The 13,271-nt window shown below is 31.0% G+C and overlaps 1 protein-coding gene across 1 annotated transcript; it reads right to left on the reverse strand.

The window, feature by feature from the left end:
- Positions 1 to 4,105: 4,105 nt before the first annotated feature.
- On the reverse strand, positions 4,106 to 5,333 carry LOC131612579 (uncharacterized). Its single transcript, XM_058884345.1, has one exon. The coding sequence runs from the start codon at positions 5,156 to 5,158 to the stop codon at positions 4,217 to 4,219; it is 942 nt and encodes a 313-aa protein (XP_058740328.1). The 5' UTR covers positions 5,159 to 5,333; the 3' UTR covers positions 4,106 to 4,216.
- Between the last annotated feature and the right edge of the window lie 7,938 nt (positions 5,334 to 13,271).

The raw sequence follows: 13,271 nt of genomic DNA on the forward strand, positions 1-13,271 counted from the left end.
TAGAAATACACTTATGCTCCATAACCTTGAGCTTAACCTTGAAATTTCTATTGGCAACCATATGAGATTTAAGGATCAAAACCATGTTTTCATCCATAACGTGTACCGCCTTGTTTTCATGTGAATTTTGTAACGCTTTTCAAGCAATTGACCAATACTTATAAGGTTACATTTGATTCCAAGAATGTAAAATCTCTCTTCATGGTCAAAACATCACCGATTCCATCGGTCGCTAAAGTGGCGTCATCCATAAATTGCACTTTATTCTTCATGACTTGATTGATTTTGATAAACTAATCCTTCCTCCCCATCATATAAGTAGAACAACCTAAGTCCAAATACCATTCCTTGCTACTTAGAACTCCCTCTTTCGCATTCATCATAATGTTTTCTTCTGCCTATAATTGGTTGTTGTCTTTATGTAAACAGTTATAACACATTTTTTGCAGCGTTCCTGGAACTGTTGTTGTGCAGCATTCCCCTTCTGTGATCATGATCAAGAGTGTGTTATCATCATCAAACTCTCGTCTTACAACCTTGGCTTACTCCGCTTGAGATTTTTCTTACTCTTGTTGCAATCTCTTGCATAATGATCGAACTTTTGACAATTGAAGCATTGCATCTTGCTCTTGTCAAACTTTCCATTTTCACCTCTAAAGTTGCATTGACCGTCATTCTTGTTGCAGCTGGTCTCATCTTTTTTACAAGTCAAATTCTTCGAATTTTGAGACTCTCTTCCACTAAAGTTGTGAAAATTCCCTTTACTTTTCATGGACCATTTTCCTTTTGACTTCTTGTTCTTCTCATTAAACCGAGATTGCAAAGTGATCTCCGTCTTTGCCTTGTCGTTATTTCTCTCCTTTATCCTTTGCTCACGAGCCTCAAGAGAGTTTTGAAGCTCCTCTTTGCTTAACGTCGCCAGATCCTTCGATACCTCGATCGCCACCACAATCTTATCAAATCTCGGCGTCAAAGAACGCAAGATTTTTGATACAACATTCTGCTGAGTAACAGATTCTCTACATGCCTTGATTTGCTTCACCAATCGAGTAATTCTCGTCACGTAATTGTTGATTGTCTCCTTTTCCTCTATTTGAATTAATTCGAGTTCTTAACTTCACCACCTTCGCCTTGTCAGCCCCTTCACATGCCTTTTCCAAGATTTCCCGCGCTTGCTTTGACGATTCGCAATCACCAACTTTCTCAAAGTTGTCACCATCCATACGTTGATGAATAAAAATAGCGCCTTGAAATCTTTCTTCTTCTCTTCCTTATGCGTTGCTCGTTGTGCACTCGTTGCACCTTCGACAAAGGGATTCACCCTATTCTTGATCACTTCAAGAACATCTTAGTAGACAAACAACACCTCCATTTACTTGCATTTGTCATAATTCTTCAAATCAATGACTGTTAGGTTTGTAGAGATTATTTCATTGGAGACAGAATTTATGTTGCACATTAGGTGTTTGGTGGATTGAACCAGACTCTAGATGTCAATTGTTAGAATTTAGAATCACTCTTTGGTGAATAATATTGGGCTTGAATGTTGAGAGAGAGGGTGGAAAATTTCTATTTCATTAATAATTACAACCATACCCCTAAGATATACAGGTAGGTGATTGGGAAACAAAACAACAAATAAAATAAGAAGAAAAAAAAAACAAAAACTCAAACTTGTAATCAATTGCTTATAAAAAAAAAAAACTAATTGATTACTACGAATACATAATCAATTATGCCAATTCCAAAAACATATTTTCCGATTACATCCCGTACTAACGAGTCACAACACTTCCATTAAAAAAAATCCTTTAACACATCCTAGGATACCTTTGAATGAGTGTTATGCTGTCTCATACTCTCATGTCTTCAAAATAGTAACATTTTCTTTTCTATAACAATTTTACACCATTGTCTCCCTTTTTCATTGAATTGTTTATCACATCTCCTCTACTTTTCCGCCTATATATGTAAGAGAATCATTATTCTAAAAAAGAAAGTTTCCAAATCTTAGTCTGAACAATGTTGTTGCATTTATTTAATCAAAGTGAACTTTAGCATAGATTAGGTATTAAAAAAATAAGAGTGATTTAATTATGTCATAAACAAACAAAAAAACCACCACGTGAAAGGCTACTGCAACAGAAACTACAGTAAAAATAAATATTTGTTGAAAATGAAAAAGAAATACAGAGCTGTATAGTGGTCAGTAGACAAACAAGCATTAACTAGCTGCCCATTTCTCATCAAATACCGACGGAACCCATTCCAAATACTGTAAATTCTCAACCAATTCTTGTTCCCGTGCTAAGAGTTATGAGACAATTGACATGTTAAAAGAAAAAATAATTTTATGCACCTTGTCATTTCATCACAGCATTCAAAAATTTGTAAAGATGGAATTAATTGTTATGCACCTTGTCACTCATCACTTTATCACAATTCACAATCACCATGTCTCTATAAATATATTATTTTTTAGTTTAATTTTGTATAATTTATTTGTGTTAGAATAAATATTTGTAAATATAAACTATTTGAGTTTAATTTCTTAAAATAAACACTAAAATTAACGGAACAATGACCTATTTTTATATGAAAGAATTTCCAAAAGCTAAAATAAAACATCAATAATTAAAAGTAAAAAGTAATAAATTTATGAGAAAAATGGATATGCACTGACAGTATAAAATATTTTTACATTGTCAAGCAATCACAACCATGTATCTAATTAAAACACCATTTTAATTTAAAAAAACTAATATAACATGACAAGTGTAAGAATTTTAATTGGTTATAAATGTAAAGTTAATTACACTGTCAATGCACTACCTTAAAACTCTAAATTTATATAGACGAAAACAAACAAACAAAATATTTTTATAAGAATTAAAATCAAAATATTATATAATTGTGTGAACTAAAATATATTTAATCCTTAAAAATAGTTTAATAGTAATAAATTTGATGACAATTCTTAAATAGAACATTGTGTACAAGGCCATATATAGGGGTGTGTAGCCCCGTAAAAGCTTGGAAATAAATAGGACGGGACAGTTATAATTGAGGATGCGGATTTAAAACTTTAGTCCGTCCCGTAAAAAAGTAAGGCGGGGCAGACTAAGCCCGCGGGCACTACATTTTTTAGGCCTAAAAATATAAAATTTATGTTAATGCACATGCCAGTAAAAATCAGCATAAAAAATAAATCAGTGCGGAACAGTCATACTAGAGGGTGAAAACCTAAAATCTTGGTCCGTCTCCTACAAACATGCGAACAAAACAGACATAGACTAGACTCATTTTGCCACACTTGTTAACTCCAATTGATGTAAATTTGATGATAACTCTTATTTGTGTATCCATAAAACATAAGTCTATACCATTTTAGTAAAAAAAAACATAATTCTTTTTTTCTAAATAAATTGTTCCTAAATATATGTAGTATGTTTCATTTTAAATTATCAGATATATTATTATTATTATTATTATTATTATTATTATTATTATTATTATTATTATTATTATTATTATTATTATTTTCAAAAATACTCTTAATTAATAGTTTAGTTCTACATAGTACTTTAATAGATAAAATCTCAAAGTTAAAACAAGTATATATTTTAAAACATCTACATGCAAAGCAAATATATAAAATTCACAACTTTATTTCTAAGTGCATGTTTGCATTTACAACAAATTACTCAATATTTAATAAATTACTAGAGTTTACATTACTATGAAGTATAAACAAATTCACACTGTCATGTGATTGATTATACTGATTTTATAACTCCCTCTAATACTAAAGATGCACAGAATTGTAAAAAGATAATTTAGAAGAGATTTATTTTTAAAATAAAAATAATGAAAATTATTAATTTGTTTATTCCAATTTAATACATTTAAATTACAGTACTTTAGTACAAATATATCTGAAAATTTAAATGTAAGGCTTTAAGTATTGTCTGTGACTTTTTTAAACGTACTGTATTACTATATATCGCTGCCTTTTTACGTTACCAGAAGTAATTCAGATTAAACAAAATCGTACACCTTCAGGTGTATAAAGCAAGCAATTATATCAACATTCAACACAAAACAATAACAAAAATATAACTATTTATTATATTTAACTGATTTTGTAATAATGATAATAATGAAAAGAAAAAAAGAATTTAGCAGATAATAATGTAATAATAATAACAATAATTAATTAATCAGAAAGTATGTGGAGAGGAGAAGAAGTAACAGCAAACCCCAACCTTGTCTTTTTCCACGAACTATTTACCTCAGGGTCAATTCTGTAACTTACCCTCGCCGGTTCCGATTTGCACCGAGTCAGTACAACCGGACGCGCCACCGCAGAATCCTCATCTTCTTCCTTTTTCACCCTTCCCTTCAACAACAACTCTTCAACATTCTCCAAATCCCTAACTGAACCGATTTTTCCAATTTCAGTACCTATGGAATCCTCTTTATCAGAAACGGAGTCTCTATTCTGCGACTGCGAACTCGATTTCTCGTTATCGGAAGTAGTAGACTCCGTTTCGTCGTTCCTCAAAGGTGAATTCCAAAACCTACTCGCAAGTGAAGAAGATCTGTACGGAGCGGATCTACACCGTGTTAATAGCAACGCATTCTTGGGAGGAGAAGAGTTTGAAGTTGAAGTTGAAGCTGAAGCATTGCGGTTTTGATTTTGATTATAATTATCAAAACTAACCATCTCTTTCTTAATATGACTATTAGAAATAGAAATAGAAACAAACTCATCTGGTGGTTTTGGTTTAGTTGATTTTTTTCTTCTGAAGAAAGCAGTCCATTTGGGCCAAACGGGCCGACAACGGCATGTACTGGGCTTTTTAATCCAGGAGCGATGAGTGGGAGTGGGGGAGGGTTGTTTTTGTTTAGATTTTGATTTTGATTTTGATTTGGAGGAGCGTTTGGCTCTGACTTGACCCATGCAAGTGACTTTAGGGGAAGAAGGTTCTTGAGTTTCAATGGTGGTGTTGTTGTTTTTCTTGCGGAGTGCGAACATGGGGCTTGATTTTGATCTTCTGCTTCTACTTGATGCATTGGTTCTTAAGAATCGCATTAATGGTGGAGGGAATTTGTCTGTGCGAGCTGGGCTTGAAATGGTTTTTGATGGTAATTTCATGTTTTGGGTTGTGTGAGAGTTTTGGGTTTGGTATGGTGTGGAGGGATATTTTAGAGAGAGAGAGAGAGAAAGAGAGAGAGGTATGGGTGTAGTGTGGTGTGGCTGGTTTGGTTTTGGTTTGTTTTCTGGAAAAGGCTTGTTCCTATTTTTGTTGTTTTGCTGTGGACTTTTTTATTTTATTTTTCATCTTTGCATTGCACGGATGGGTGGGGTGAGTGGGTGAATAAGCTTTACTTTCAATAATAGTAGTACTGTTTTTTTTTTCTTTCTAATATATATAATGTAACATATAATATACATTTACATTTATGTATAGTATTTATCAGTACTTTTATTTTATTAAAAGTAAAACTAAAAATCTCGATAAAGGATATATTGTTATTATTGTTATTATTATTATTATTTTCTTTTTTCAAATTTCCTCTCGAGGTCACCTGTGTTTTAGCGTAGATAAAATTTCTCGAATAAAAAGTATCCAATTAATTTTTAACTTAATCCAAATAAATTATGATGCATCTTAATTGAGAATCAAAATTAATATTCATAATCATTAGACATATTTTTTAAAAAAGGAAAATATTATAACAGCGTAGTACTCCTGAATCTAACAAGACGATTCTTCAATTTAATTTTTTTTTTAAAATGAATAATTGATATAGTAGTCTATAGATTTAAGATCAATCAAAGCAACTACTAATATATATTTTTTATTACTTTATATTTTCAATATCAATAAAGTAATTATACTAATTAAAATTAGATTTAAATAATAAATAGGTGTGTACTTTGACAATTTTTAAATAAATTAAAAAATTGCAATCAAAATTTTAAAATTTTTTTTGTTTATCACCACCTGTTTAGTCTGGTTCGGGGGGCATCAAGTGGTTTCAGCTCCTCCCGATCGCAGTTGCAGGGATCAAACTGTGGTTCTCCCGGCTAAATTTAGCGTCAATCACCACTAAACCAATTAACGATTGGTTAAAATATTTTATTTTTTAATTAAAGTATTTTATTAAAATAGTATGACGGTAATTAATGCTAATTTGATATCTTATATTTTCTCTCTGTTCCACATTTACAATAATTTTTTGTATTTAAATATCGATAAAACTAACAGGTGCCTTTGGGACACATGTTAAGAAATTTAAAATTAAAAAATTTATATTAAAAAACGTAATAAATATATTAATTATTAATTTTTAATTAAAATAATACACAATTTTTAAGGATTTTTTTTATATTTAACTTTTAATATATGGCCTTAGGGCACATGTTAACCTTACTCTTTAAATATTTATTATTTTCGAATATTCAATGAGACATTAATCATATATTTTTAATAATATACTATAGTTATTTGTTATAGAAAGAAAAAATAAATAGTTAGTATTATTTTGTTATGTTTAAAAATCTAAAACAGGTGGTATTAGCGTCATCATATTCATAGAGGGTGTATAAAAGGTGATTAGACAGATGCATCCTGCGCTAACTAGAGCAGTCTTAAGTTAAGTAGTTGGATTTGGTTCTCTCCCATGACAGTCTTGTCTCCATGTTTTTACGAATCTTCTTTGTAATCATTCCTGCTGTTCCAGCACAACAAATCTACTGCTGGGGCTCGATGCAGTAAGTAAAGTAAGTAGTAGTATCATAACTCATGTGTGATGTGTTGTTAACTTAGAAGAGTTCATGATTCAAATTTTATTTTAAATGAAGTATTTAAAGCCTCGTTTAAAGTGTTGTGAATTTTTAAAATAAAATATGTTTGGGTAATTGGAATTAAAATAACTTTTTTTATTAATTTAAGTTTTTAAGGAAATTCACAAATGTAAAAATACAATTCCATTTGAGGTGGTTTTATATTTTAAGTTTTGAATTTATAAAAATTAATTTTCATTTTAAGATGTGAAATTCAGTTTTTAATTTAAGTTATAATTTTTATTTTTAAATAATTAAGTGGAATATGTGCCCCTTCATCTTTATTTTTTTCTACATACATTGAGCTTCACACGACGCGCATTATGAATAAAACACGTTGTTCTCTGCATTGTTGACTTACTTCTTCTCTGTGCTCGATTGTTGCGTCATTGTATTTTATTCCCAAAAATGATTCATTTATTTATCATAATATTTGTTATATTAAGGCCTTGGGTCTTGTACTTGTGGTCAAAAGTCTTTCTATAAAGCAGTTAACAACGTTTATAATATTCTCCAAAGTCAACTTTCAGTTCCTTGCGTGAAGAGAGATAGATTTGATATTTCAATCTTAGAAGATGAATAAAAATTGGGAGTGGAAGTTTGTAAACATAACCTTCATAAGCAAACGGGGCATCACTTCTTTGAGGAAGAGTTTTTTTGAAATCTCATTTTCTTGCTTGGAAGATGTTCATCTTCTTCGCTCAGTCAGTGCTTAGAACCTAAACCCATGAATTTTAAAGTTGTTTCCTTATACATGAGACTTTGTTCCATCGACCCTTAAGTAAACTTCGACTCAGGTTTGGATCAGGATTCACGAATTATCGCGGGAATATTGGAAACCTAAAATCATCTTCACAATAATTAGTAGTATTGGGACACCAATACAATAATCATCTTCAAAATTTATTTTCGACATTTACTTTCCGTCGAATTTTGTTTCCATTGTACCAGATTCAAGTCTCCGTTTGGAGCAGGTTCTTAATTTATTTCACATTATTTACTTTTTACTTGCTTCGTCTATTTATCTTGCACGTTTATCTTTCCTTGCTTTACTTTGTCGCAATCAATTTACCACATGTCCTTTACTTTAATTTACCGCACTCTTAATATGTTTAATTCCGCATTTCAAACAAAAGCCTTTACTTTTAGCGTAAGCATGTCCAACTAATTTGTTAGTGCTGAAATGTGAGGACTGTCGATTCGACGGTACTTTGTTTGTTGTTTCTTTAGGAATACAATTGAGGGATGTTTTGATTTTTAATACAATTTTGCTGAACTTAATCTGATAAACTATTACAAAAGTAAAGCTGTGAATAAGTCGGGTAAGAACGAAAGTCGTCTAATACTAAGTACTAAAATTGGTTTGTTTTTTTGTTAATAAATACCGCGGAAGCACTTTATTAATTAATTCAGAAAGCTTAATATTTTTTGGAAGTGAGTTTGAAACTATTAGCGGAAACGTTTATAGGTTTAGGATCCGGTTATCCGAGCAAATGTCGGAAACCTTTTTAAGTTAAACTTTCCAATCAAAACTACTTTTCAACTGAGTAAAAGACTTAATTTCTTAAAAAAGAATTTACTACTCTAACGCAGTACGCAACTGTGGAACATGACAACCACTATAAAGATTAGAGAGTAAAATTTGATTTTGAATACTCGAGAGTGACAGTTCTTGTTCAATTAATTCTTTTTCAAGGTAGAAAATATTGCCCAACAAGTAATCCTAATTAGAAATAATAAGAGTAATGTTTTTCCATGAGAGCCACACTCCACTATTATTTCCCTGAATTTATTCAAAGTTATTATTTTATTTGGTTTTACTTAATCCAAACCTTCTAACGATAGGCTTAAATAAACAACATAAAATTAGAAAATGATAGATTGACCATTAGGTCTATGTGGGTTTGACAATCTTTTATATTACTCTGATACACTCCATATACTTGTGGATACACGCGATCACTTATACCATAAACTTTTTTCTTCTGTAATTTCTCATTTCTAATGTTACACGGTTCATTAACAAAGTAGGTTTATTTTATCACTTTGAGTTTCTTGAAATAGAAAAAGATATGTATATAAAAGAAAAAGAAACTGAAATCGAGTTGGCATTCCAAACCAAGAAAAAATCCAGATTTATCATGCATATACAAAGTAACATCAACAACAAATCGAACTTACAAACAAAAATCAAAATCGAAACTAAAACCCATTCCCTCACCAAAAAGTTTGGCCTAATATTGAAACCCAAAACCAAACATATAACTAATTCATAATTAAATATGATACCAGATCTAAATATGATGTGAAGCAGATACAAAGCATTTTGAAGGAAAAGGATGGAGTGTGATTGTTCTGATAAATGAGCAGTTACCTGAGTACCACCAAAAGCATTTAAATCGAGTTGCCTAGCAAGTTTCTTCAAATTTGAAGTTGAAACGGAATCAACTTGTGTTTTTAGGAGGGATATCACTACCCTCACCTTCACCCATCAGATCTCCCCCAAAAAGTTATACATAAATAAAATAAAAAATTCTACTTCATTCTCGGATTATTCGCTCAACCAATAACAACAAGAATAATAATGATTAGCATGTAATTAATTCCAATCAATGAAAGAAGTTCAAATTAGGTGAGGGTTAGATTCAAAATTGAAACCAAATAAAGTAGAAAATGGTGTGAACTATTGGGGAGTTGAAATCAAGAGCATCACAAAGTGATTCAGAATATTCCATTTTGCATATTCAATTTGTGATTGAGGAAATGGTTTCAAGAGTGAGTGATGAAAATTTCATTTTTCATAATTTATTTGTGTTATATCCATATCAGCATAGATCAATGCCTCTTGGCCTCTTTTTTTGCTTTGACTAACTGAACCAGACAGTACGTGACACTATTTTAATAGTTAAAGAATCAATACGACCCTTTTAAAAATTAAGGGACTAAATTGAACCCCGAAATAAAGTTAAAGGATAAAAAAGGGTATTTTGTCTTTTTTAAAGGGGTACTTAAAAGTTAGGAAAACCATAAAAGGGGGACTAAAACTGCATTTAAGCCTAACTTTAAATACATACCTCCTGCAACAACCTCTCCTCCAAATGCACCCTCTCATGTTCCTCTTGAGTCATTATCTCTCGTGCCTCCCGAGTCCTCTTCTCCAGCACCTCCTGAGTCCACTTCTCCCACTCCTATTTTAATACTTATTATACTTTCTCCCCCACCCTTCGATCAACTATCTCTTTAATTTCTTTTTAAGAAATTACTTCATTACTTTTTTATGATTAAGACTTCTAGAAGGAGCTTCCAGATCTAGTTCTCTTTGTTTTATTTTTTCTTTAATCATTATATTTTCCAGTTTATCATATCCTCCACGAGACAATCTATGTGATATATATTTCTTGTTCTATTCTCCTTTCCTTTTTGGATCTTAGCCAAGAATTCATGAGTGGTGCGAGACTTGACAAACTCTTCCCAAATGTCCTTATTAATATATGAATACATCACATATGGAGGCTCTAAGTTACCCTTTAGTTTTATAATATAATCACTTATGATTTGTGTCTTAAAGCCCCTCCAACACTCACCATCATATCCAATCCATTTCTTTTTCAGCATATTATCCTCTGAAACAATAAACACTTCTTATCTTTACATAATAGAGTTGATATTAGTATCAAGCCAAAAAAATAAATGGTCATCTATACTTGTAAAACAAATCATAACATTTAAGATAAATACTGTAATATCGACCCATAATTGATCTTTCAAATCATCATAAATATCATACCAATTATCTATCCAAATGCTGACTTAACTTCTACTTTGTACTGACACGTGACCCTTAAAACTATCAGTATGCTCTCCATAAGCCTTACAAGTTCTTGGACAAAAATCAACCAGGAAGCGAACACCGCTTTCGTGGGCTTTTGTCACCTTACTCAACATCATGACACCTTTAGTTTTTATTTTACTTTTTTCTATTATCATAGGTTGTAAGAGAGGTGTTGGTCGAATCACCCATCTTTGTGTAAACCAAAAACTATACTACACAAATTAACAATCTCTACTAAGGAACCTAATGCATATGAACTATAATATACTCATGGTACACTTTCTAAGAACATATGTTCAACTATTCTCAAACTAATACGGTTCAAGAAAAATAACATTTATATCAGTATTTCAGCGGTTAGTACGTAACACCATTTACTCAAACTAACGTTATTCAAGAAAAACAAAATTTTATAAACATTTCAGTGGTTAGTGACACCATGTTCTCAAACTAACACTATTTAAGAAAAACAATATTTATATCAATATCTCAGTGGTTAGTGACAACATTTTCTCAAACTAACACTAGATAAAGTGAGTTATGTACCAAAAAAATTGATGAAGAAGCTTCGTTAGAATTAGGTTGTAAGAGTTGATGTTGGAAGAGATGATGGAATCTGAGTTTTGATGAAGATGAAAATCGCCTAGGGTTTTTGTTAAGAGGATGACGATGAAGCGAGGACTGTTGATTGATAATTGAAAAATCAGAGACTACTTCAATGAAGTATTCATGCAAAAGAACTTTCACGTCGGGATTTGGAAAAAACCGAGGGAATAAATTAATTTAAAATTTAAAAAAATAGAAAAGCTTCATATTTTGGAAAATTCATGCAAATGATATTACCCTTCGGTTGGCAAAGTAACTGAGGGATGATACAAATTTAAAAGTAAAAAAATAACAAAAAAATAAGGGCATTTGAAAATATTAATTTCGTAATTTTAGATAAATAAAAAGAGAAAAGAAGTGAGTAAATGTAACATTGGGTTCCTAAATAAATTGAAAAATAAATAAAAAACAGAAAATGCAGTGAGTAGGATTCGAAGCGAGGTCCATGAATTTCTATATTTGTCTTTTTAGGTTGTATATATTTTTAAAAAAATTAATCATGACACTCGCAACACATATACATCGGTTATTGGTTAGTCAAGGTGAAAATTTTGTAATATAATATATTATTTGTAGCAATGCTTTCTTAATATAGTGTGAAAAACACGAGGATGAAGTGACAATCTAAGGAAAAACTTAAAGAGACAAAAGTAGAAATTCATATGATTGTATTCTTGAAATTTGAGAAACCTTTAAAGGTTTCCAAGGGGATTGAGAAACACTTCTAAACACTTTTGTGTGATTCATATCTATAGAGTTGAAGACATTGAAAAAATATTTGAGTAAAAAATAGAGCTTGTTATTGAAAACTTGAACGACTATTTTTTGTAACTATTATAATCTCGTTTGTAACAATTTTTAGAAGTATACAGAATTTGAGAGTTGTTTTCTCTCTCATAAAAAATAGTTTGATCGAACTGCTTAATTTGTCTTTTTATTTTCTTTTATCTTGTTGTGTATTTTAGTATTTGGCTCTGTTTGGTAAGACATGTTTTCGAGCTTATAGCTTATGTCTTATGTCTTATAAGCTCATTTGATAAATTAGACCTGTTTGGTAACGGTCTTTTCAACACGAGCTTATAGCTTATTTTACTAGCTTATAGCTTATTTTCCAGACGCTATTTCAAATAGCGTTTTAGCTTATGTCTTATAGCTTATTATATTTTCTTCCCTTTTTATCCTTATTATTCTAATTAAAATCCATTTTTAACCCTTATAATTAATTTTAATTTAAAATAAAATAATTATATATTAAATATCTTTTATGTCATTTTACATTTATAAGTTAATTGAACCGCTAATTTTACCAAACACTTCAATGAGCTTATTGAAGGATAGAAAAACACTTAGAAAGGGGGGGTTTGAATAAGTGTAGCTTTAAAAACTTGACAGATAAAAATAAATTGCACAGTTATTTTTATCCTGGTTCGTTGTTAACTAAACTACTCCAGTCCACCCCCGCAGAGATGATTTACCTCAACTGAGGATTTAATCCACTAATCGCACGGATTACAATGGTTCTCCACTTAGTCAGCAACTAAGTCTTCCAGAGTCTTCTGATCACACACTGATCACTCCAGGAACAACTGCTTAGATACCCTCTAAGACTTTCTAGAGTATACTGATCCACACGATCACTCTAGTTACAACCTGCTTAGATAACCTCTAAGACTTCCTAGAGTATTCTGATCCACACGATCACTCTAGTTCCTTACAACTTAATGTAATCAATTCTAAGAGTATTACAATTGCTTCTTAAAAGCTATAATCACAAACTGTGATATTTCTCTTAACGTTTAAGCTTAATCTCACTAATATATTACAACAGCAATGTAGTGAGCTTTGATGAAGATGAAGATTCTGAGCTTTGAGTAGAACAGAGTTTCAGCAAGTTAATATGAGTTGTTTTGTTCAGAATCGTTAACCTTGCTTCTCATCAGAACTTCATATTTATAGGCGTTGGAGAAGATGACCGTTGAG

Source organism: Vicia villosa, linkage group LG6, assembly GCF_029867415.1.
Source record: "Vicia villosa cultivar HV-30 ecotype Madison, WI linkage group LG6, Vvil1.0, whole genome shotgun sequence".
In the NCBI taxonomy this organism is placed as follows: domain Eukaryota; kingdom Viridiplantae; phylum Streptophyta; class Magnoliopsida; order Fabales; family Fabaceae; genus Vicia; species Vicia villosa.